Source organism: Pholcus phalangioides, unplaced genomic scaffold (genome assembly GCF_987345545.1).
Source record: "Pholcus phalangioides strain wild (caught in Gottingen) unplaced genomic scaffold, Ppha-v1.0 ptg000027l_1, whole genome shotgun sequence".
Taxonomy (NCBI): domain Eukaryota; kingdom Metazoa; phylum Arthropoda; class Arachnida; order Araneae; family Pholcidae; genus Pholcus; species Pholcus phalangioides.
In genome coordinates, this window is record NW_028301617.1 from 3,416,103 (window position 1) to 3,443,629 (window position 27,527).

Genomic DNA, 27,527 nt, shown 5'->3' on the forward strand with positions numbered 1-27,527 from the left:
TATAGTGTGATAAGGTAGCCTACTGAAGATTTTCTTATTTTACTCTACATGTACACAACAAACCCCAGTCGAGTTCGTAGGTGTCCTTATCCACATGCGCGTTTCGGTCAGAGCTATATAACAAGGGCGCGCGCTGGAGCAACACCAACTATAGCCGAAGGCTTCCGCGCGAAGCTCGTGACGTCGCTGAAGATGGTCATCTCACTCACCTATAGCCATTGGATATATGTACTACAAGAAAAAGGGCGTAAAAATGGCGCACGCGTCGGCCTGCTGTATCCAATCGCTATAGGTGAGATATGACCTTCTTTAGTGACGTCACGAGCTTCGCGCGGGTGCCTTCTGCTATACGTGGTGTTGTTGGCCTGAGTCGGTACCAGATGACGTCAATGCCCTGACAGAATCGAGTAAGGCTACTTTGCTACCTTGTTAATTACTTCGCGCAATCGCTGTGCTACCAATTCCACGGGAATTCTTCCCCCAAAATTATCTTTTCGGTTATTGTGTCATTAATAAAGTGATAAATCGGTTTTCGTCGATAACCCGTTCGGAAACAATTAGCGAAATCCGAAACCGACGAAAACCGAGGCAGTTATTTCCATGTGCATCTCAATGTAAGTTCAATTAATTCGTTCTAGACACTCCAAAATAATACCGAACTCATTTTATAGAGAATAACTATAGTATTTAATACTAAAAACAATAAGAAATTAATATAAAATGAATATAAAAGACAAGAATAAAAAGAATAAATCAATGTTTAACGTGGAATGTGAATTTTTTTATACCTTTATGAAATCTCTTCTAGGCGTATGGAAGACGGCAAGAAGGGGAGGGGGGGGGGAAGGCGCAGATATCATTGTTTAGAAAGAAGAATCCCCTCTCCGTAAGGACCTTAGGTACCATCTAGGGTCACTCCCTAGAGCACTATCTGAGCTCACTTGAATTCGAATACAAATTTTTCGGCCACAGACTTGTCGGAACTCACGCCTGCGCCATCATTCTGGGATCTCCGGCATATTGCCGGATGGGAGCGCTCCCTGGTAGACGATCAGGTGGAGCACTACCTCCTCGGCAGACGGCTGAGTGGGAGCAATAGACAAGAGCTAAGCGGCACTTTGGTGACAGCCCCATTGTCATTTTTCAGATTGATTCTGCAACAGGGACCCGTGGGCCTTCCACGGATGTTGTCCCTTATATATATATATATTTTTTCAATATGCAATAAATGATGGCGTCTGCTGGGAGCGTGGGTTCGGGGTATGTGTGGCGGGTTCTGTTCTTTCCAGCGCGCCTCCAATACGTTAGAACTTCCTATGGAATCTTAACGTGGAGGCGCGTCTGATTTTCATGTGTATGCCAGTACGCCTTTTGAATTTTTCGAACCAGCCTCTGCTGGTCTTAAAATCAGTAAGTACACTAGTACTCGTCAGAGGCATTTTCTTAATGAGATCGATATACAGCAAACAGTATGGCCTTTTTACACATGATGGCCTCCGAAACAATCGCTATCGAACTGTTTTTGATTGATCCGAATTAATAATAACTGTTGGATATCTTCATTTGCTTGCGATCTTTGTTTCGGGGGTTCCCTTGGCTAAGTGATTTTTCTAAGGCCCTTTACCTGACAAATTTTCGAAAATTTCAACCGGTTCTAATTTCTCTGAGGCCCCTCTTTCCTTGAGGTCCCCCGGGCAGTGGCGGATCATGATTTTGGGAGGCCCCAGGCGCAACCTGATCTGGAGGCCCCCCTATCAGGGGCGGAATAAAGGTAGGGGCTGTCATGCTCAAATAAAAATTTATCAGATAATTTATATATTTTTAGTTTTGCTTACCGTTATTTTTGGACATTCTGCAATCTAAATCCTAAAGGAAATCTTGAGGATCGGCATGAAAATTTTTTTCATTACAATAACACACATTACAATTACATTAACAGTAAACACTTTTCGGTCTGACACAAAGATGTTGTCTACCCAAGCCTCCTTGACCAATCCAAAAATGTAGCTCTTTTTTTTTAGAAAGAAGGAAAAGAAACCCCCTTGATTTTTTTCAGCCGGGGAGGGAGTGTTAAAAGAGAAACAGAAAAATCACGTGATTCAGAATGCATGTCATTCAGCATTCATTTCAAACTCCACTTTTTTTTTGTCATATGGTCGTATGGTTACAGTCATAGATTGCAAATGTATATGTTGTTTGAACCAGCTTATAGTATTTCATTCAAACAAATGGGAGACAAAATCACAATAAGAGCTCTACTACAGCTTTGTCTACTACATTCATTTTAATTAGTACGAGTGTCTCTTCCTGTTGATGTCGCCGCTTGCCGATAGCCATCTTGCCATCCATTATACTGTATACAAAAGCTTACACCAAAGCTGTCGTATTATCGGCGCCCATAAAAGCATTTAATACTGTGGAATGAGACATCTGTTTATGCCTTCACTCCAATTTTCATTTCGGACAGACATTAGGACCTGCTGTTCTCACCCCTCCTCCTGCTTGTGCCCTTAGGGAAATACTGTTTGAAAATGACCCTCCCTGAATGATCGCTTTACAATGTCTCTTCTTTCTTTGTCGGGGAAGAACTGGCCCTTGAGAGCTGCGTCTTGTAAATTGTTCTTTTCTTTCAGTTCCCGTTTTTCTTCCATAACTCTAAAAAAAAGGGAGAGCAGATACTGTACTTAGTTCAAGAGCTTTGTTGATACGCATGTAAATTCATATGTAGGATGAAGCACACAACTATTTGGAGGCCCCCCGCTCTGCTGAGGCCCCAGGCGCGCGCCTCATGCGCCTGTGCGGTAATCCGCCACTGCCCCCGGGCCGTTCCCGGGTGGGCCCATGCGTTTAGACGGCACTGGTTTAGACACGCATTTTTGTCGTTTTGTTCTCGCTCCTTTCCCCCCCCCCCCTAGTGAGTCATCTTTTTCGCGGGCTTTTGTGCCGAAAGCCTGACGCTGCTGCCGTGTGACACTTCCGCGACCAATCAGATGGGTCGAAACTAGGAAGTTCGCGAAAAAGTTGTCAAAAACGAGGCTTTTTTCTTAAGGTACTGGGGGACAGATAGAAGCAAAAGACGAGTCTACTCTCGCGAAACATGGGGGGGGGGGGAAGCGTGCAATGTTTTCCATACCAAAGGAACGTCAACCTCTACACGGCCAGATCATAGTAGACGATGCTCCTGGGCCGGCTCTCCCTTGGTCACCTCTCTCCATCCGCATCCAACATCGGTCAACACTGCTAGGAGCCATCCTCCAGGGGCCATACCTCTGAAGTCCTGACGCTCCTAGGCGTAACCCTCGAAAACTAAGAGTTCTCAGTTTTCTAGGGTTACGTCCTAGGCCAGTGGTTCTCAACCTTGGCAAGCCCACGGCCCAGTTTCATTCATTTTTGTGAGTGGAAAGCCCAGTCAAACACAAGACCAACGGCAAATGAATGAGGAAAAATGAAACGGCTGATCATTCGCGGCCCGGTATGAATGATGTCAGAGCCCGGTACTGGGCCGCGGCCCGGTGGTTGAGAAACACTGTCCTAGGCCACCACCTCTCATGATGACTCTCGTGGCCACCTCTCTCTCCATCCGCATCCAACATCGGTCAGTCATATACAAGACGAGTGTAATTTTGGAATTTTTTTTCATTAATTTTTCGGAGTCATTTTCCATTTATTAGGAAATATTTCTCATTAATCCTGGGTTTTGTAAGTGGATTTTTTTTTACGACCCATCTCAGGAGCCCCTGCTACCCAAGTTCAGGTCGTGACCTATAGGTTAAGAACCCCCTACGTAAGGGGTCGTTCAAGTAGCACATCAGCAAATTTTTAGCCATTTTTGACCCCCCCCCCAACACCCTTCAGCAAATTCTTAACCCCCCCCCCCTTCCCTCGTTATCAAAATTTCGTCAGCTCTGTCCCTCTACCTCCTAAGGTGGAGATGTAACCCGGGGGAGTTAATGATGATGATATTTCTAAAGAAAATACTTTTAATATGTTACTACCTATAATACCCGGTGCTGCCCGGGTTTCAGAAAGCCTCATTATTCAAAAGCCTCATTATTGGGAGGATTGAAAAAGTGACGAACAATTATGAAGGCATATAAGCTATTATACATATGCTCATAGGATTGCAGAAGTGCCAAACCATTGTAAAGGCGCGTATACACGTCTGAAGCATTTGTAGGGAACCATGGTAACTAAAATAAGCATTCCGAAAGTATGTAATTGTTGAGGCCCAGAAACCATTGCTGACCGACAGTTTTTTTGCCCGTTTCGGGCATTTTCTCTGTTCTGACGAACTTTTAAAGTAGCCTATCGTTCAAGTTGGGGGCCGTTTAGTATATATATATGCAAAATTTGGGAACGATCGTATATATACATCACCCCGGGGCACATTCCCAGATTACCTAAGTGATGCGCGGCATAATTGCGGATAGACCTAAGATTGCAGACCTATGTGCCTACCTATCCTGACCAATGCTAGGTCAGGTGCCCACAAACTAGCGGAAGGTTTTTTCCTCGTTTTTGACGCACCGAGTAAGATGCCATTGAGAATATTTCAATTGACACGTTTAAAAGAAATACGATAAACATGTTGCGGTAAACGGAGGAGCTATCCATACTTAGACTAAGACAACCATAAGTATTCACTATGGGCATTGTATAATATTTCATCATGTATATATATTGTTTTGTAATTGCACTTTTTATACAAATACAAATACAACGTCACAACAGGCAAAATACCCAACGAGGTGGCTGAGAAAAAGATGCCCATAAAAATATGGATGTCATATATTTCAAACACACAACAACCCAATTAAAAATGTAATTATAAACAATATATACACATGCTAAAATATTGTAAAATGCCAATAAAGAATTTAATTGGGGGTTGCCGTGTGTATTTTTGAAATATACTTCATCGATATTTGTTATGGGCATCTTTTTTTCTCAGCCACCTCGTTGGGCATTTTGCCTGTTGTAGCCGTGTATTTGTACTTGTATGATATGGAAAAGGTTGAAAAATTGAGAAGAATTATATTTATTTTTTTGCCATACGAAAAAGTAAATCTCAGCACAATAACTTGCAGTCCTGGACGTCTCGACCAAAGACGCTCACGGATACGACATAAAACGACCATTCATTTCAGAACACACAACGAAAAAAATCTCGTATTATTCTTCTAAAATAAAATGTTAAAAAAGAAAATCGTCTGATCACACAAAGCGGTAAAATAATTTTACGCTTAAACAAAAGTGAAACAACCCCAAAATCGTTTTCCATTTCGCAACGTCGTCTCCTGAAGCGGAAAGTTCAGTGACGTACACGGTGACGAAAAACCCCAGACACACGTAATGGGCCATCAAATGAGTTCAAAAACACAAGTTTACGCCAAGACAGGCGGAATGGAAGAACAAAAGACACCCCCATATACCTGTTAGAAGATTCGTGATGGACATTGTTATAACGGGATGTACTGTACGATATTAACGATGATAATGGCATAAAGTGATCATAAAAGTGGAACCCGAGGAAGAATGAATGTCTCTCTTCGGGTGGCTAATGGAAATCCGTTTAAGGAGAGTCTGCAAGAGATTGAACTAGATCAGAGCGTTTCTCAACCTATGCTCCGTGGTCCGCGACGATGGCACGTGTGGTCCACAGGCAGGCTTGATAAAATTATCCACCCATTTTAATTGATACTAGCTATAATAATACCCGTCTCTGCCCGGGTTTTCTTCAATTACTGGGAAGATTGAAATAGTGACACATATATTTGGCATTGAAGTTACAAACCATTGTAAAACCATACGCATGTCTGAAACGCCTTGCTAGGGAACCACGGTAACCATACTAAACATTGCGAAAGTGGTTGTTTAGGCACAGGAACCATTGTTGCCCGACAGTTTTTCGCTTATTTCGGGCATTTGCCCAGCACTGACGAACTTTTATAACAGCCTATTGTTCGAGGCGGGTCCCGTTTGGTATGTATGCGAAATTTGGCGACGATAGATCTAAAATTGTAGATTTGTATTGAGAACGTACACACACACACACACAGAGAAAATGAATTATGAATTTTATATATACAGTGCAATCCCGTTTTAACGAATACCGTTATAGCGAAAAAATCTCGTTTTAACGAACGCTTTTCTAATCTCCCGGATAAGTTTACATAGGAAGATAGACAAAAACCTAGAATTCCTTTATAACGAAATTTCGTTATAACGAAGTGATTTTGCCGGTTTTTTGGAGTACCTTATAATGGGATTCGACTGTATAGATTAATAATATTTTCATATGGGTTCAAATAAAATTATTCCTTCATACTCAGGGGTTCACCCATACATCATCGAGGCGAATGCAGCAAATTGCGATCTTAAATACGGGGGAAATCACTGTATTTTAATAAAAATTGCAGTTTATTGTTTGAAATGATTAAATAAATTTATTAGTTGCTTTTTATAAAATAATTATTATAAAATTTTGATAAAAGATCTTTTATAAAACTGGAAAAATACAACCGATAAGCGCATCGGTTACATTCGATCAAGTGCAACCGGTGATCTCATTTTGGTTGAATTTTTCGAGTTTTATCAAAGAGCTTTTACAAAAACTTTTATATTTCTTTTATACAAATATGCCACGTTTTCAAGACAAATAAATTCAATTGGTCGACGCATTTCGGCTCTTCAATGGAGAGCCGTCATCAGGACCTCGTGGTCAGAATTCACACGAATGAGTCGTGGAGGGGCCGTCCGAAGAGTTCGCCTTTGTATTTGCTGCGTCCGAGTGGTCTTTGGATGAGAATTGGGGAGCCATCTGTTGCAAAGTGTTGAAAGTTTTGTCACGACTGAGGTTGGCCTGTCCAAGCTGACTGCGAAAATGGATATATTGGCCAAACTAGGAGAAATCTAAATATTCGAGTTCTCGAACACCGAAAGCATGTTGAGAAGGGACGGACTGATAGTTCGGCTATTGCCCAACACTGTTGGCAACGTTCACATAATTTTGATTTTGATAAAGCGTTTGTTTTTAATAAAGCAACACACAATTCCGAATTGAATTATCTCGAGGGATACTTCATCAGAACATGCCAGAATTTAATGATGGAACAAACACGCCACCTATTTCTTCAGCTTGGACAGGCTTTATTAACCTCAGTCGTGGCAAAACTTTCAACACTTTGCAACAGATGGCTCCCCAATTCGCATCCAAAGACCACTCGGGACGCAGCAAATACAAAGGCGAACTCTTCGGACGGCCCCTCCACGACTCATTCGCGTGAATTCTGACCACGAGGTCCTGATGACGGCTCTCCATTGAAGAGCCGAAACGCGTCGACGACCATTCGACCAATTGAATTTATTTGTCTTGAAAACGTGGCAATTCTTGTATAAATTAAAACCAGGCAAAGTTTCTGATTTTTGTGATAAAACTTTTATAGTGTAATACCGGCCATAGAGAAAAGTATTTCTTTTAGAAGTCATATAAAACACATATATACAGCATTGTTATTATGATTAACGACGAACTCTTGACCTTGTATGTTTTATTAATTAACTGCAAAAGCTTTTTCTCTTTCGGAATCCTTTACCCAAGTTCATTCTTGATGTTATTTTAAGGCGTTTTCTCTGTTTTTTGGGGAAATACTTAGGTAAGAAAAGCTCTTTCCTCCTTGGCTTTGTTCCATCTTTTTTTTCAAACAGAGTAATTATAATAGTAATAAATATAAGAATACGGGAGAAGAGTGTAACAACTTAATGACGTAAACATTCGCGTCATCTGGCATTGCCTATTCAACACGCATAACATGAATCATGTCACGGAAGGTCAAGGTAAGTAAGAGGCCGTTGGCTTCTTGTTTTCTTATTTTTAACCTCTTTCTCACCTTTTTTCTTATATGATATCTTTATTCCCTAAAAATGAAGGAGAATATATTTTCTTAATTATTAAATTCTCTCTCTCTGAAATTGATCAACATTCTTCCATTCGATAAATTCGAATTTTATCGTCGAATGAACGTCAATTTGGCATTGACAAACCCCCCCCCCCGCCGCCTTCGAATGTCTTGACGATGCACAAGGTGACCATATTTCAACGAGAAAAATACGGTGAAAACCGGATTAGAAATACAGTCGCGCGATCCGGGTTATAATGTTCCCGCTTAGTACGACTAATTTTGGCGAATTGAACTTTTTTCTCTTCCCCCCCCCCTGTATTCGTAATGTTGACTTTTCCCGGATATACAACGTTTGAATTCTTTGCTGTTCCCGCTTACAACGTCCGAAAAATTCGCATCGGGCTTCCCCCACCCCCCTCCCTTTTGAAACCAGCGTCATTTTTTCCACAGGTAAAGAAACGAAAATGGTGGTTATTTGTGTGCTAGCGATTTTAAGTGCAAGGTGCGTTCCATAAGTAATGATACTTATTTTCTCCAGACGCGACTATACACCGCAGCACCCTATAATATCTGCAGGGTTAGATGGACGGGGGGGGGGGAGGGGTGTTAGCTTCATAACGCACCCATTCTCAGTCCGCTCCAGCGATGGTAACTCGTGGGAAAATTTCCCATGTTCGTGGGAAAAATTGGCCAAAATTGGTACACGTTTGAAATTTCTTGGCGGTTGTGGGAAATTTTGAGAGTTCAGGAAACAAAAGAATTTTTATTGAAAAAAATATATATAAATGTAAAACAATGCTTTTCTCTCTAGTGTAAAATACTTGATTACATACTTCCACCGATAGATGGCAGCACAATTTGCGAAATGTGTGGGGGGAAAAATTTAGTCAAAAGGGAAATTTCGCTTGACGAGGTTACCGCTCCGAGGGGCCGGAAAGTCAGGACGCGCGTTCTGTGAGGCCCGTTTTGAACTTAATGTAACACGGCGCGATGGATCGTTCTATGGAGCAACGTTACGCTATCATATTTTGCGTTAAACTTGGGAAGTCCGCCACCGAAATGTTGCTATTAATTCAGCAGGCCTTTGGGAGTGATAGCTTGTCCAAATCACAAGTTCACCGACGGTACAAGTCGTTCAAGGAGGGCCGAGAGGATGTCGCCGACGAACCCCGCAGTGGACGTCCATCAACCTCACGAATCGACGAAAATGTGACGCGTCCAGGATCGAGACCATGCTCATTGTCTTCTTTGATGTCAGAGGCGTTGTCCACCACAAATTCGTACCTACCGATACCACTGCGAACGCAGCTTTTTTTTACTTGGAAGTGCTCAAAAGGCTGAAAAAAAGGAGGGTCGCGCGCTGCCGAAGTGACATCAAGGACGCTTCACGGAAACTTCATCCACGATAACGCGCCAAGCCGCAGCGCCTCCGTTGTCAACGATTTCCTGGCCAGGACCCACACCCCCCCACGGGTTCCCCCAGCCTCCGTACAGACCTGGTTCCCCCAGACTTTTTTTTGTTTCCTCGCTTAAAATGGGGCCCCTAAAGGGGAAACATTGGGACACGATTGAAAACATCCAGACTCATGTTACATCGGCTCTAAAGGACCTCCCGCAGAAGTCATTCCAGGATGCCTTCGAGGCCTGGAAACACCGCCTCAATAAATGTATCGATGCAGGAGGTTACTATTTTGAAGATTTTTTCAACTAATTGTACGTATATGTCCAATAAATGATTTTTTATGAATTTGGTCTCATTACGCACCCTGTATTATGTGGAAACTGGAGCTGGGGCTTTTCTTTTATGGCTCTTTGGAAGCCGCTTATTTTTTTCGGCACGAAGAATCGACTGGAAAGTAGGTTTTTTCAAGGGTTAGGCACACAATAATAATTTGAATATATTATTTGTCAACTTGGCATTAAAATGCCCTAACCACATAAAATGACTTTGATGCCCCTCGCCTAAATCCCGTTTACTTTAACCTTTACGCATGACAGTTAGATCTGTTTACAATATTCAAGAATAAGGGGCCGTTCAAGTATTACGTCATCATCGATTGGGGGCGGGGGGAGTTTGGATGATGCTTACGTCATCAATCACCCCATATTATGAAAATATGGAATATTCTTAATTGCATCTTACTCGGTGTGCCGAAAACGTGAAAAACATTTCTATAGTTTGTGGGCACTTGAAGTAACATTCCCCCACTATTGATAAATGCCCTACAGAGCCACTTTAGTGATCTCTAAATTTTTCGCGGATCCAAGTGGTCTAGAAAAGTTTCCGGGCCGCTTAAGGGCTCTGGAACTGTGCCACGCATCACTCAAGTGATCCGTAATTATGTGCCACTTAAATAATCTGAGAATGTGCCGCGGGTAACTTGAGCAATGTAGAACCGCACTGGGGGCCACTTAAGTGCTCTAAAACTACGTTACATATCACTCAAGGGATCTCTAAATATGCCACGGATCGCTTATTAAGTGTTCTAGAACTATGTCCCGGGTCATTTAAGTGATCTGAAAATGTGCCACGAGCCGCTTAAATGTTCTGGAATTGTACCACGGGACACTTAAGCGATCTGTAAAAATGTGCCGCGTAGTTCATTTTTCCAAAATTAGGTTTGAGGATGGCAGGCCGCATCAGATAACCCCCGGGGCCAAATCTGGTCCGCGGGCCAAGGGCGATTTGTCATTATATGGCTTAGACGGTGGGTCGCAATGAATTTATTAACGATAAATTTTGAGTTCATAGCCTTCAAATAACATCGAAATTAATAGAAATTGATTATAATAACATATAAAGGTATTGTCTTCCGAAATTTCTATTAAAGAAAATAATTGTTTTTGCATTAAAAAGAATAAGTTTTTGATCGTGGGGAAGGGGGGCACGCGCCCCCCCCCATACCCCCCCCCCCGTGAACGTTTCTGATCCCACCAATATGCGTTAGATTTCAGAGGGGCAGAGCTGTTGACGAAATTTTGCTGACAAGGGGGTGGAGGGGGTCAGACTTTTGCTGACAAGTACGGGGAGGGGGGGGGATCAAAAATGGCTAAAAAATTTGCTTATGCAATACTTGAACGGCCCCTAAGTATGTAAATTGGTAAGCAGGTATTCTTTAGTGGTGGGGGATTCAGAAAAATCATTTCACTCGAGGCCTATGATCCCACGGTTTGGGAGCCTGAATTGCCAAGGAGGCTTCATGATAGTTTGATCTGGTTAATGTTTTAGAGAGAGCGAGTGCGTCAATTGGTAGGCAGGTATATTTATAGCTAGGTAGAAAGGGGTGAGAATTTTTTTTTTTTTTAAACCCGGGGGGCCTATGATGCTGTTGAGACAGCTCACCTTATGGAAATAGAGCAAAATTTCAATCCGAAAACTGAGCATTGACACAAGTTCTTGTTCGCAAAATTAACTTAGTTTCCTCTACTTCTGTGTCATGATCAGGGCCGGAACTAGAAACTAAAATTTACTCCGTTACTTAGGGAAATCTGTATCTATTTTAGCGGGTCCGCCCAAAATTTTTAACGAAAACAGTGTAAACACAGCGCCCTTCCTGGTCGCAAAGGGGCCGTTGTAACAATGATCTATCGTTGTTTTCCTGATGTCGAATTCACCTCGAAATAGCACCACAAAAGGTTAAATTTGACGGTAGTGGTTATTGTCACCGCTACCTTCGTTTCTAGGCACTTCAACACTATATTAAGAAATCTGGAAAATTTTATATTTTAGGAATTTAAAAATCCTTGGCCCTTTTTGAGACCCTGTGGTGATACAAATGTGTGGGTTGCTTTCTCTCGCTGTAGAGTTTTACCTCTTGATCTCGGGACGTGGCTTAAAAGATTGTGAGAGCGTTGAGTTAGAGGAAAAACGGTGAATATATGAACTTCGGGGCTGTTTTCATAAGATGACTTCCAGGGGAAAGTGCCTCCGGAAAGAGTGCGATTTATTGCATAAAATTTAGCAATAAAATTCTGGGAAAAAAATTATACAGGTCGCTTAAGTGTCCCGTGGTACAATTCCACACCACTTAAGCGATCCGTGACACATTTTGAGATCCCTTGAGTGACATGTGACGTAGTTTTAGAGCACTTAGGTGGCCCCCAGTGCGGTTCTACATCGTTCAAATTACCCGCGGCACATTCTCAGATTATTTAAGTGATGCGTGGCACAGTTCCAGAGTACTTAACCGGCCCGGATAAATTTCCAGATATCTTGGATCCGCTAGACATTTAGAAATCATTAATGTGGCTCTTGTAGGGAACTTATCAATAGGAGAGGGGGTGTTACTTCAAGTGCCCGCAAACTATCCAAAGGTTTTTCTCGTTTTTGGGGCACCGAGTAAGATGCCATTAAGAATATTTCATATTTTCATAAAGGGTGGTTGATGACGTAAGCATCAGCCAAACCCCCCTCCCCCTTGTCATCATAACGTCGGCAAATCGGAAACCCCTCCCTCCCCACATCGATGATGACGTAATACTTGAACGGCCCCTAAGAGGTGAAAAGTCATGTAATTCGGTTATATAAATACAGTCGAATCCCGTTATAACGAACTCCAAGAGAGACCGGAGAAATCACTTCGCCATAAAGAAATTCCAGTTTTTTCGCATTATTCCTATGCGAAGTTATCTGGGAGATTTTTTATCGCTACAACGGTATTCGTTAAAATGGGATTCGACTGTATAGTATGTAATCATCGCACAGCAATAAATTTTTTATTAATTAACTAGCTATATTACCCGGCGCTGCCCGGAATTTCTTCAATGAGATTTTTTGGGTATCTCCCTCTTATTTTGAGGGACATACAAACCGTGTCTAAGTTAGCCAACATGGCGCGTTTCCGCGCTGCTAATGGAAGAGATAAATCTATATAGTTTTGAAGAAACGTAGAATTGAATATACAGGGTGTTTGAAAACGAATCATCCGATTTAAAAACAATCATAACTATTCAGCTTTTAATCCCTTTTGATCGAATAATGTATAGGTAGAAAGAAGGAAATCTCGAGTTTCACGCAGTTGCCGACAGGTAGCGCTAACGCTCTTTCTTCGGCCGCCACTTCAGCGTTCGCCAAGATTGGCTTTTCCCACAGTTAGAAGCCGATTAGCCGATGACTTCATTTTCCCAGCAGGACGGGGCACCACCACACTGGAGCTTGGACGTTCGAGAACTTTTGAACAATCGCATTCCCAAACGATGGACCGGCCGTACGGGACCTGACGATTCAGTTAAACATCACTGGCATCCAAGATGGCCGGACATCACAGTGTGCGATTTCTTCTTGTGGGGTTTTATAAAAGACTACGTTTATGTGCCTCCCCCCCCCCCCCCCTTCCAGCTACATTAGCCGAACTGAAGATACGCACAACGGCAGCAGTGGAAGCAAACATGCTTGCAAGAGTTTGGGACGAATTCGACTACCGTATAAACCAACTCAAAAGTAGGTCTGACTAAATTACTTCATATTTAATTTTGTAGGCTTCGTATATCTATAAGCGAACTCATGTTTAAAAAATCTAGAATTCTATATAATTTTTAAAATTGTTAATGTGACAGGAAACCTCGCACTAAATTTCCGCATTTCTACAGTAAAATCGGCAATTTCAACACTGATTTCTATGGGGATCACCCTTTGCCTGACCCTCAAAGCGATGCTGATGATGATTATGACGTCTATTCAAAAAGCCTCATTACCGGGAGGATTGAAAATGTGGCAAAAACCATTATGAAGGCATATAAACGTCTGCAACGCATTGCTAGGGAACCACGGTAACCAAAGTAAACGTTCGGAAAGTGATTGTTGAGGCCCGAAAACCATTGTTGCCCGACAGTTTTTCGCCCATTTGGGGCACTTGCCCTGCTCTGACGAAATTTTAATGTAGCCTATCGTTCAAGTCGGGTCCCATTTGGTATATATATGCGAAATTTGGTGACGATCGATCCAAAATTGTAGATTTATATAGAGAGAACACACACACACACACAGAGAAAATCAATTTTATATAAACTGAAGAGCCAAAAAAACTGGTTAAGGCATGCGTATGCAAATAAAGAGATATGGAACCAATCAGTGTACGGCGCTGCGGTCGGCAACGCCTATATAACACAACAAGTGTCTGGCCTAGTTGTTAGATCGGTTACTGCTGCTACAATGGCAGGTTATCGAGATTTAAGTGAGTTTGAACGTGGTGTTATAGTCGGCGCACGAGAGATGGGAACGACATAGCATCTCCGAGGTAGCGATGAAATTTGGATTTTCACGTACTACCATTTCACGAGTGTACCGTGAATATCGGGAATCCGGTAAAAAATTAAATCTACGACATCGCTGCGGCCGGAAAAAGATCATGCATGAACGGGACGACTGACGAGAATCATTAAACGTGACCAGACGTGCAGCCCTTCCGCAAATTGCTGCAGATTTCAATGCTGGGCCATCAACAAGTGTCAGCGTGCGAACCATTCAACGAAACATCATCGATATGGGCTTTCGGAGCCGAAGGCCCACTCGTGTACCCGTGATGACTGCACGACACAAAGCTTTACGCCTCCCCTGGGCCCGACGACACCGGCATTGGACTGTTGAGGACTGGAAACTCGTTGCCTGGTCTGACGAGTCTCGGTTCCAATTGCTTCGAGCTGATGGTTGTGTACGTGTACGGAGACAACCTCATGAATCCATGGACCCTACATGTCAACAGGGGACTGTTCAAGCTGGTGTGATGGTATGGGGCGTGTGCAGTTGGCGTGATATGGGACCCCTGATACCTCTAGATACGACTCTGACAGGTGACAGGTACGTAAGCATCCTGTCTGATCACCTGCACCCATTCATGTCCATTGTGCATTCCGACGGACTTGGACAATTTCAGCAGGACAATGCGACACCCCCACACGTCCAGAATTGCTGCAAAGTGGCTCCAGGAACACTCTTCTGACTTTAGACACTCCCCAGACATGAACATTATTGAACATATCTGGGATGCCTTGCAACGTGCTGTTCAGAAGAGATCTCCACCCCCTCTTACTCCTACGGATTTATGGACAGCCTGCCTGCAGGATTCATGTTGTCAATTACCTCCAGCACTACTTCAGACGTTAGTCGAGTCCATGCCACGTCGTGTTGCGGCACTTCTGCGGGCTCGCGGGGGGGCCCTACACGATATTAGGCAGGTGAACCAGTTTTTTTGGCTCTTCAGTGTGTATAGATTGTCCCTGCTATTTGTGAGAGGTGAACTAGATTTACTTCAACGTGTGAAATGCTGCTGTACTATCATGTGTGTTTTTGAACCAATAAAATGAGATCACGGTACAATCAAATTTTGAATTTTATTCGTGCGATGATTTCGGTAGAACTTTCTGGAATATGCAGCAGTTTCTACGATATTTGAACGGGTATCTTCTAGAAATTTCCTAGACTTCACTCTTTACCATTCAGTCGCATAAGTTAGTCTGAAGTTCCCCACATCACGTCTGAAATAAATAAATGAAAATAACAGGAATATGTGTTGTTCGGATGAATTTTCTTTGAATTCTGAAAATTATTTCTCTTTAATATTGTTATTTCATTATTTTTGTATATATTCAGATTATACTTATTTTTTTTCCATTGAATTCAGAATTTTATTTTCGAATTTTTACCGTTTTTGAGGTAAATTCATTTACCCTGAATTTTCATTAGCTCTAAATTTAAGATGTTTTTAAAATGATCTTTTGCCATTAGTTCTGAATTTTTTTTCATTAATTCTGATTTTTTTTCATTAATTCTGATTTTTTTTCATTAATTCTGAAATTAGTTGTTTTTCATTAATTCTGATTTTTTTCCCATTAATTCTGAAATTATTTTTTTCCATTGTCTGAAATTATTTTTTCCATTAATTTCGAAATTATTTTTTTCCCATTAATTCCGAAATTATTTTTTTACATTAATTCCAAAATTTTTCCATTAATTCTGAAATTATTTTTTTTCACGCACATACACATTAAAATATTTTTTCATTAATTCTGGATTTTCTTTTCAGTAATTTGGAAATTATTTTTTTCATTAGTTCTAAAATTAGTATTTTTTCAGTAATTCCGAAATTATTTTTTCCATTAACTCTGAAATGATTTTTTGCTATTAATTCTGAATTTTTTTTCATTAATTCTAAAATTAGTTATTTTTCAGTGATTCTGATTTTTTCCCATTAATTCTGAAATTATTTTTTTCAATTAATTCTGAAATTATTTTTTTCAATTAATTCTGAAATTATTTTTTTCAATTAATTCTGAAATTATTTTTTTCCATTAATTCTGAAATTATTTTTTTTCCATTAAATTATTTTTTCATTAATTCTGAATTTTTTTTTTCAGTAATTTGGAAATTATTTTTCCATTAATTCTGAATTTTTTTTTCAGTAATTTGGAAATTATTTTTCCATTAATTCTGAAATTATTTTTGCCATTAATTCTGAAATTATTTTTGCCATTAATTCTGAAATTATTTTCCCATTAATTCTGAAATTATTTTTCCATCAATTCTGAAATTATTTTTCCATCAATTCTGAAATTTTTCCATTAATTCTGAATGCATAATTGAATCTGTAAAAATTAAATTGAAGCTGCTTAATTTAACCACTCGACTGCCAGGCGGGGGTCAAGTCGCCTGGCAGTCGAGTGGTTAGGGAACTAGCTTCTCACTGTAGAGGTCTAGGTTCTAATCCCGGTTCGGGCATGTGGATGTATGTCTACTAACCTAACATAAACAAATTTCCTGGACGGATCACGCTACCCCTTGGGAATACGCGAAGATTACCTTTTAGTATTTTATAAAAAAAAAATGGGAATTATTTTCTTCATTAATTCTGAAATTAATTTCTTCATTAATTCCAAAATTATTTTTTCTGTAATTCTGAATGATACACCTCCGATTTTAATGGGCCTGCGACCCGCTTTCGTAACGGAATTGTTTTACGCTATATCGCGAGAGGTTCGCAACGCAAGTACAAACCAATGGCGTCGTTTGATGGGCATTTCTAAGACACATACACACACAAATATAAAATGATTATCCCACTCTTGTTTTAATGCCTCTTATGGCCTGGACACCAGGCTTGCAACGAAATTGCTTTGTACTATATCTCAGCAGGTCTGCAACACAAATAAAAGCCAATGGTGTCGTCTGATAGATGGTGCTTCTGAGGCAAATCCAATGATTTTACTCCGGTTTCCATACCTCTTACGGTGTGGGCTCCGGACTCGCGGCCGCATTCGTAACAAAGTTTTTTACGCTGTGTCTCGGGAGATTCGCAACACAAATAGAAGGCAATTGTATCATCTTGTAGCTATTCCAAAGACGATGACATAATTTCAGTACGTCAGTGCCGTCTTAACGCATGGGCCCACCCGGGGGGCCTCAAGAGAAGAGGGGCCTCACAAAAATGAGATCCGGTTGAAATTTTCTAGAATTTACCAGGTAGGGCCTCAGAAAAACCACTTGGCCCGCCCCCCCCCCCTCCCATGCTCTTAAGACTGCCCTATCCCTACCACGTGATTCAAGGCACAAAAACGTATTAAAGTCAAAATTTACGGTTGTATGTTATGACACAGAATATCCCAATTTTTTTCCTGTAAATTTCATCAAATATTGGCTAAAATGTTATAATAAAGAAGAAACGCGATGAAAACTGAAAATTTTCTATAGATAGCATTTCTACTTCGGTGAATGCACGTGCTATTCTCACGGGAAATGCGCACAAATGTTTGCACGAAGTTGGTACAATATTTTGTAAAAGTTACAAACACACTTTTTGCCGCTGTGGTGGTCGAGTGGTTATAGTGACGGCCTTGCGAGGATCCGGGTTCGAACCCCACAGTGGCGGTGGGCTGAAGTTGTTTTTCTGTGGTTGCCAACTTCAAGGCGCAAATGCGAGCCGATCTCCCCGTTAAAAATTCTCGCCACAGAGAGCAACAGTCCTACAACGATAAATCATTCAACCATAACACTTCGCTCATAGTTAGAAAAACTGGTGGCAGATGGCAGCACTACACATAACAAGCATTACAGAGAAACAAAAAAAAACTTCACGTCAGGTTTCACTACACGTACACGCACATTCCCGCATGTACCGATTCGTTGGGGGTTCCGCGGGGGGGGGCCCCCTCGTTGGGCAGTTTGCCTGTTGTGGCGTTGTATTTGTATTTGCAGCTTTTTTCTGATGCAGGGTAGACCAAAACCATTTTTTTTTTCTTATTTAATTTTTTTTTTAAAGACAGCAGCGCATGGTTGCAATCACTAGGTGTCGCAACGGTGGTGACTACAGCAGTGTACCCGCGTATATGGATCAAACGCCCTTCAAATTTAGAGTGAGTATCTACACTATACAGGGTGTTGCCTTGAAGTGGTGACAAACTCGGAATGGGGATGTTAGGCATCAAGACCAAGAGAAACAAAAATTGCCATCCGACATGATAACGCAGACCGCGTTTAGTCGGTGAAGATCTCTCAAAAATACTTATGAAGGGGTGTGACGTCGAGTGGGACAAAAATGCCAATAAGTACAAGAACCCATTTACTTGAGGCAGCATCATTACAATACAGCCTGTGCTGTTTCACCGACTAAATTTGCCTCTCGACTAGTTTCACGATACCATATTCTATGTCAATTTTTGTTCCTCTTGATGCCTAACATCACCCTCTCTACCCGGAGTTAGTTCCCAGTTCGGGGCAACACCCCGTATAACCAAAAGTCTGTGTCCACTTGAGAATTTTGGCATTTTTCCCTCGAATTTCTAGAAAAGTACTGAACGAATCGCTCTGAAATTTCTGTCATGTAACCAGTGTTGGTACTTACCATTTCCAGTGAAAATTTAGTCACTAGTGCATTCAGGCATCACGCAGACTTTTGGCTATACGAGGTGTTGCCCTGAAGTGACGACAAACTCCGGGGAAGGGGGGGGGGATGACATTAGGCATCAAGAGGAATGAAAATTGCCATAGAATATGGTATCGCAAGCCAGTCGAGAGGCAAATTTACGTTTAGTCTGTGAAACAGCAAAGGCTGTATTGCAATCATGCTGCCTCAAGTAAATGCGTTCATGTACTTATTGGCCTTTTTGTCCCACTATAAGCATTTTTTTGAGATTTTGACCGACTATACGTGGTCTGCGTTACTATGTCCTATGACAATTTCTGTTTCTCTTCGATGGCTGACATCCCCACTCTGACTTTGTCACCACTTCAAGGCTACTACCTGTATAGTGTAGATACTCTCTCTAAATTTGAAGGGCGTTTAAGCCATATACGCGGGTACACTGCTGTAGTCACTACCATTGCGACACCTAGTGATTTGACTCTCCGGGGTTCAGTTAACAGCTAGCCAGCCACATTGCTCTCGAGCACCTTGAAACCTCAGTCTGACTCATCCGCCATCTTTGAGAGAAGTGTGCCGTCGGTGTTGTCACTTTAGCCTGTGATATCTGTTTCCTACCTAATTTTTTTTTCAATGATTAGGCGACACTTAGTATTAAAACAAAAACCTGATTTTGCCGCTCCAAGAAGGAGGACGACGAGTCCTCCTGCTAGGTGACATACATCTCTAGGTGCATTTACATTGCTCTAGTCGCCATCGTTGTGGCAGCTGATGATTTGACGCTCCCTGGTCCCGCGAAAGAGGGGTTATGGACACGCTAAAGCTCCTTGCACCCCATTCTACCCGCTATCTTTGAACGAAGCGTAATGTCAGTATTACCTGATTGGGTATTATGCGGTGGCTGAGCTCCTTGGTTGACCAATGTGCCATAGCAAAGGTGTGACGTCAGTACTGTTGCTATAGTGAATCCCTGTTCAGAGCCGCACTCGTGTTAAGGCTGGCCCAGCACGTTCCAAGGTTGGTCATGGGGGAGTAATGTGGCCGTTGCACCGTTGTGACAATGATCGTCTAAATGTTATAGGTTGGAAGACATTTTTTTTTCAAATCGGACACAACTCCGCGGGTCGCGAGGCATATGAGGGTCGCCATGGGCAATTTACTACCTAGTGAGTTGTGCCGGAAATGTAAGTGTGTATACCTTACAATATAGTTTTGCATCTGATTTTTCAGTGCTGCCATCTATATTTCAGAAGTGAAGTGTAATATTTAATCTATGTAAATGACTACTACTACTACTAAACCCCACATGTACCTCGTCCATATTCCTCGGATTAATTTCTAACGAATTGAACATGTTCGGATGTGCAGGTCCGTGTTGTGAACCTAACGTGAAGCTTGTTCCTGTGTAATGCTTGTTGTAGTGCTGCCATCTACTACGTATTTTTCGACTTTGATTGAAGTGTAATGTTTCAAGATGAAGTGCAATGACTGAGTACCTGTACCGTTTGTAGGCCTGCTGCTCTCTGTGGCGAGACTTTTTAACGGGGAAATGGACTCGCATTTGCGCCTCGAAGTTGGGAACCACAGAAAACCAACTTCAGCCGACCACCACCGTAGCAACGGTGGGGGCTCGAACTCGGGTCCCCTCTATGCGAGTCCGTCACTATGACTACTCGATCACCACAGCAGCTGGTATTAGAAGAACAGAACAAATAGCACCTTCCAGCCTCCAGCGTAAGTGAAAAGGAGCCACCTCCCTCCCCGATACTCCAATCAGTCTGGCCGCACATTGGTCGAAGAACGCCAACAGTCACAACACGCGGTAATTATTAAATTGTTCTGGAATCAAATATTCGCTAAGGAACATTGGGCCATTCTTGGCCAGTGTGTAGCCAGCCTATGCCGCTGCTGCTTCTGTGCACCGAGCGGGTGGGGGGAGGGAGGGAAAGCAAATATTGGTAGCAAATATTTGCTAATGACTATTGAGCCGGCCTTGACGCAAGTTGACCTGACGCTGCCAAACCAAACCAAGCCGTAGCCATTGTTTTTCCATGGCTCTCTCGGCCGAGCAGTGCCATTGTAACGCATGGGCCCACCCGGGCACGACCCGGGATGCCTCACGTGTAGAGGGGCCCTCATAAGAATGAGATCTGATTAAAATTTACTAGAATTTACCAGGTAGGGCCTCAGAAAAATCAAGGGCCCATGATACTCTTAAGACAGCCCTGCGGCCGAGCGATCAATTATGCACTGCCTCGTCATTTCAGTGGCTCCCTCTGCCCATATTCGATAATTTTCCCACGGCCTTTCGACCCCTAGGGGAATATGTACTGCGTGTTATAGTGCTGCCATCTTTTTATCGAACTATAAGTGAAGCGTGGTGATTGGCGATTTTTACCGGTGTAGGCCTGTTGATGCTCCCTGTTGGCTCTCACGATCTGGAGGAGGACCACTACCTCGTCGTTTTAGTGATCAATTACGGATAGGCTCCCTCTGCCACGCCCCTTCCACCTGGGGGAGGGGATACACACACACACGCACACGCACGCACGCACACACACACACACACACACACACACACACACGAAGGAGAGAGAGAGAGAGATAGATGTTCTCTCTTCAGCGAGCTGGAGGAGGAAGTGATGATGCTATTTCTCAATTTCTCATCACTCATGTGTCATTGGTCACTCTCTCTCTCTCTCTCTCATTCATCGAACATCTCTATTATTTGAGGGCACTGATCAGTTATGAAGACCATTCACGCAATTCACTGCAGTTAATGAGTTGCTTTGAAAACGAAGGCGCCACCTGTCGGTGGTAGCCTCAAGCTCGTTAGGAAAAAAACATCTTTCATCTATATTCTCTCTTCCCCGGTCCGAACGTGGAACCTGACGTCACCTGAGATGCTCATTTTGCCACCGCGTCACTAGCTGTTTCTTATCACTAATTGGCGTCGATTTTTCAACAGCCGAAACGCACACACCAACGCCTAAATTAGGGTTGCTTCTTTAAACCGCCAATTGGCGGTTGTCCAAATAACTGACCAGTGCTTTTTACGAGTCCGTGAACCATAGAATCTTACGTTTTACAGTTCCTCGTTCCGGCGCTGGAATTCACCCGCCGCTGTACTTGTTGAGCGCTTCGTCCAGGGTCTTCGCGGCCTGGTCCAAGACATCTTTCAGTTTGCTAGTAGAAAGCCGTCCGATCATCAGGTCGTTGAGCCGAGCACCACCCCCTGCCGTGGTGGTTACGGTGTTCCCGCCGTTAGCAGCGCTGCCAGCGTTGTTGTTTCCCATACCGCCGAAGGTCGTGAAGAAGAGCGCGAAAAGCGGGCCAATCACGACAGCTAGGCCAAGAGCTGATGCCACTCCGAGACCTTTTTATAAAGAGTTTTAAAAAAATGATAATATAATACAATTCCATACACATCGTTTACGGACGTCAATGAAGTCAACACGAGATGGCGCCGTGTGTGCGTGCGTGTGTGATACTTACCAATAAGGAACAGAACAACCTCTTCTAGGCCGATGCTTTTCGATGATGGTGAAAGCTGCCTCGATCCAGTCGGTCTCGGTGCGTGTTCCAATGCGGCGGCGCAGAGATTCAGTCCGACCACGAAACTGACCGCGACCTTCAGAAGCTTGCACATGGTTTCGATCTAAGAAGAGCTGAAAGTGCGATCAATGAAAAAACTTTGTGCATACATTTTTACATATACTGGGATGGTCAAAGGAAGATGGCCGTTCATTTTCCCACTGACTAAGACATTGGAAAGCCAAACATGTTCCTCTTTCGCAACGTCCCTTATGGAAGGAAAAGGTTCATTTTCCGTTGTGGTAGAGCCGATCTCAAAGAAAGCCACTTAGGGGACATTCAAGTATTACGTAAGCGGATTTTTAGCCATTTTTGACCCCCCCCCTCCCCCTCCTTGTCAGCAAAAGTCAGCACAACACTGACCCCTCCCCCCCCTGTCATCAAAAGTCAGCAAATCCGAAACCCCTCCCCTCGATGCTGACGTAATACTTGAATGACCCCTTATCAATATTGGGGGGTGGCGCGCTTATAGATGCCTAATTGCGATCGATCTCACAATGAGGTTGATCAATCAATCCCAACGAGAGCCGACTGTCTGTCTAAGGGTACGGATTATTCAGGTTTTTTTCACCAATCAGCGACAGTACCAGAAACCAGCGAGCAACCAAGCTCGTACTCTTAACGTGCCTAATTGCGAGAGGGTTATCAGCGTATGCCCTCAGAGGCGGAGTGCTTAATGTTGTTCTCATCAATTGATAACCTATCTACATCTATGTATCTGATTGCGGTGCTCATATCCAAGTACCATCGTTCTCGAACAGGGCCACCTGTCATGGTGCGCTCTCCCCGTTAAAAAAAGTCTCACCGCAGAGTGAGTCAAAAGTCACTCACAACAGGCCTACAGACAGTACAAATATTCAATCATTATACTCACTTCTATTCATTAGGGCCATCTATTCATCTCAGAGAAGGCTTACGTGGCTGATTGCGATCACTCTTAATGAGGGAGAGACAGGCGGATTTTCCCAGAAACTCCTACAGACGGTTTACGGAAAATTCACCGACAACAATTCACCGCCATGCAATTCACCGCTAGGAAAATTCACCGACAACAGTTCAATGCGAGTCAGAAAGCGAGGGAGTGAGGGATTGAACGAGTGAGGTATTAAGCGAGTGAGGGATTGAGCGAGTGAGGGATTAAACGAGTGAGTGATTGAGTGAGCGAGCGAGCTACTGAGCCCATGAGCAAGTAAGTGAGAGAGTGAATCAATCATTTGTGACACTACTAGGTTAAAACTAACTAATTCACTCCCCTCACTCACACATACTCACTAGGTCACTCACTCACACAGACTCACTAGGTCACTCACTCACACATACTCACTAGGTCACTCACTCACACATACTCACTAGGTCACTCACTCACACATACTCACTAGGTCACTCACTCACACATACTCACTAGGTCACTCACTCACTTATTCAATTACTAGGTCACTCACTCACTTATTCAATTACTAGGTCACTCACTCACTTATTCAATTACTAGGTCACTCACTCACTTATTCAATTACTAGGTCACTCACTCACTTATTCAATTACTAGGTCACTTACTCACTCACATACTCATTAGGTCACTCACCCACTCCTTTCTCACTGACTCAGTAACTCAATCGCTCCCTCCCATGCTAACTGGCTCGCATCGAACTGTTGTCAGTGAATTGCTGGCGGTTAATTTTCCGGACACGCCTACCAGACAGAAGGCCTCCGCACGCTTCTCGTGACGATGCGACAAATTTGCGAAATGAGTGTGTTTTTTTTTTTTTTTTGGTAGAGTGTGCAAATTTGTAGATTCGGACACATTTGTAATAATATAAGCAGGAATTCAATACACAGCACACTCCTCAATCTTTTCAAAGCAGCATTTGGCAACAATATTCCACAACGGCCTTCTTCAACGACAATTAAAAAAAACCTTCTCTTCCAAACAAAAACAAAACGGTCTTCCCCACTCATAAGGTCCGGTGATTTTGGACTACATTTTTGGACTTTTCATCATTTACTTTGACATTTTTCATCATCTCTGCAAATATTCCCTGTAATTATTGTATTCCTGTAACTTTGCATATATTTTTCTCATGCTTATTTGAGCTTATAATCTGAAGCTCTGTATACGCAGTAAAACCTCGTTAAGTCGTCACTCCGGTTAAGTCGCCATTTTTCTTCAGACCCATCCAGCTCTCATACACCACAATGTTATTAAACCCTCGTTTACTCGTCTCTAATTTCGGTCAAGTCGTCGCTATGAAAAAGTATGAGAAAGAGGAACAGACTATTTTTATGGCTCCCATTATAAAAAGAGCTTGTTAACAGCATTGCCATATGCTTAAAAGTCACCATAAAATCCTATTTATACCCAAACGGAACAGTTTAAGTAACGAAAGTTCCGCTGGGGAAGTTCATTCGCCGACTGAGGTTTTTGGAATGTTGGGGGCTGTTCAAGCTAGATCTCATTTCTGTATGGGCTCTACTGAAGAAACCGCGAGACACCCAAGCTCTGTCGCAAGAAGCAACGTAAGCACTTCGCCCCCCCCGGGCGGGACCAGGGAATGTCGGGCAAAACCAAAATTTATTGATACGTCAAAGATTACATACAGTGCAAGGAAATCAAAAATTATGTAAATCGGAGAATCAAATTAATCAAGTCAAAGTGCAACGGGCACGGATAATAAATTATCATAGAAAGCATGGGCTCTACTAATTTAGGGCTTGAAATTTAAACAAAATATCTTTTAGAAAGAATGTCTCATTTTTTCCCACAAATGGAGGTCTTCTGTTTACTTTTCCCTGCCCAGGGCCCCTCTACCAAGTCAAAAGTGTTCGAGATTACTTTGTAGTTGCATCATGAACTACTGGTGAAGAATTCAAACACTAAAATTAAATTTGAAGTACATGTAAAATTAATGTGCAATAGAGAGTTCTATTATGAAAAAAAGCTACTTATTCAAACAGTTGCTCTGTTAGTCTATAAATTAAATATTGCTAGTTTAAATCGAAGTGTACAGTACATTTCATCACAATAATTTAAATCAGTGTTTCTTAACCTTTTTTTTGCCCGTGGCCCCCCTTTGAACCATATTTTTTTCTCGTGGCTCCCCTGCCCTACCCAGAGTTTTTCAACTCTCATCTAGAAGCAAAACACTTTATGCGTATTGAAATGATTTTTTTCATTGAATTTGTACTGAAGGAAAATTTTGCAAAGAAAAATTGACCTCCAGACCACAAGCCTAGAATTTATTGATCTCCCCACTAGTCCGAGTTCTATCAGGACCGTCTCAACATCATGGGGGGCCCCCCCTCATTAGGCAAAGTGATACTATGGTAGTCCCATACTTTAGCTGGAAATAAACAGCCTACATATTTCCTACTTATTTTCAAAATTAATATTGTACTATGCAAAATATCATAAGGTGGGGGGTCACTTATGGGCATGAGGCCCCTGGATATGACCCGTCACAAGAGTGGGACTCACAGAGCTGCAGCCCGTGGCCTAATAAGATTTTCATCATTTTTTTTGTTTTTCATACAATAAATTTCACATAGAGAAGGGGGGGGGGTCCAAAAAATTTAGCCGGGGACTTGAGAAAAACCCCATCCTAGGGAACTTGTTGCAAAAGGTACGCGGTGAGGCCTGGGTGGGTCCATGCCCTAAAGAAGGCCCTGGCTTTACGGGTGGTTTTGTTGGATTCTCTCTCTCACTGTATATAAGTGTTTGTCACTAATATAAAATCTTCATTTCTTCACACCTTAATTTTTCTTCTCAGTTCTCCAAACCACCTGTCATGGCCCCTTATTCCATTTTCTTCCGTGGACCCCCCCCCCCGCGGAACCCCCAACGAATCGGTACATGCGGGAATGTGCGTGTACGTGTAGTGAAACCTGACGTGAAGTTTGTTTTTCGTTTCTCCGTAATGCTTGTTATGTGTAGTGCTGCCATCTGCCACCAGTTTTTCTAACTATGAGTGGAGTGTTATGATTGAATGATTTATCGTTGTAGGCCTGTTGCTCTCTGTGGCGAGACTTTCTAACGGGGAGATCGGCTCGCATTTGCATCCTTGAAGTTGGGAACCACAGAAAACCAACTTCAGCCGACCACCACCGTGGGGTTCCAACCCGGATCCTCGCATCGCGAGTCCGTCACTATAATGCCGTTCATGAATGGCTTTCGAAAGGAAATGAGGGAACGGGAATAATGAATGTTTCAAACATGTTCGAAAAAGTTACCAATCGGCAACGGGAAGAGGAACGTGTTTTTAAAGTAGCTGTTGCCAATTGGGTCAACAGTATGCACTCTCTGTAGTGTTAAAGTAACAAGAGGTCTAAACAGGGCCGCAACTAGGGGGGGGGGGTGCAGGTGCATCTGGTGCCCCGGACGCCGTACAAGTGGGGAGGGAGGGGGGAGCGCGAATTTCACTCTTTAATCTCTCATTGAACACTATGAGGGGCGCGCCAAAATGCATACTTGCCCCGGCTGACCGATCATCTAGTTGCGGCCCTGGCTCTAAAAAGGTAAAAATTTCAATTTTTATTGAAATACTGTAATTTTAATTCATATTTCAATAAATGTTATATTACCTTAAATTTATACAATTTTCACAATACTGCACATTGAAACTGATGGCACTTCGCTTAAGTCGTCACTCTGCTTAAGCCGTCATAGTTTTCCGATACAACATGAGATGATGACTTATCGAGGTTTTACTGTATTAAGTATTTATTCTTCGTATTACACACATAGTGATTTTAAACATTACAATGCAATAAACGTGTTTATTTCCAATGGGAATTTTTGTACTGAAAAGCAATATTTGAGATTTTTGGCAGTTTTTGACAAAGGCTTTTGACAGTAGGGTTTTTTTTGACACGACAGTTTTCACACCACGGTTTAAGCAGACAAAAACTGCCATGCGTCAAAAAACCTGCAAACCCTCGTACTAACGCCTCAACTTCAGCGCCTCATGCCACAGTGCGTGAAATAAGAAAAGCAGGGTCGTGTCTCCAGTGGTGTAGATGGCAGCATGCTTTCCCGGTTTGCAAGAGGGCCTGGGTTCGAGTCCCAGTTGAGGCAAGATGACTTGTCTTTCCGCGTTCACCTCGGCATAACATCCACAAAATATCTGCAACTCCTAATCCCTTTACGATCTCTGACGTAATATTGCGTCCACAAGTGCCAATGGAATAA

The 27,527-nt window shown here is 42.6% G+C and overlaps 1 protein-coding gene across 3 annotated transcripts in view; it reads right to left on the minus strand.

The window, feature by feature from the left end:
- Positions 1–15,213: 15,213 nt before the first annotated feature.
- LOC149068090 (uncharacterized) overlaps positions 15,214–27,527 on the minus strand; it is a 39,314-nt gene continuing 27,000 nt past the window's right edge. For all 3 annotated transcript variants that reach the window (XM_089251964.1, XM_089251965.1, XM_089251963.1), the window contains exons 2-4: positions 22,247–22,419; positions 21,834–22,127; positions 15,214–15,374 (exon numbers count right to left, since the gene is read on the minus strand). In XM_089251964.1, the coding sequence (XP_089108090.1) occupies positions 21,865–22,127; positions 22,247–22,400 (417 nt within the window). In that variant the 5' untranslated portion in view covers positions 22,401–22,419 and the 3' untranslated portion in view covers positions 15,214–15,374; positions 21,834–21,864. The remainder of the gene's footprint in view (positions 15,375–21,833; positions 22,128–22,246; positions 22,420–27,527) is intronic.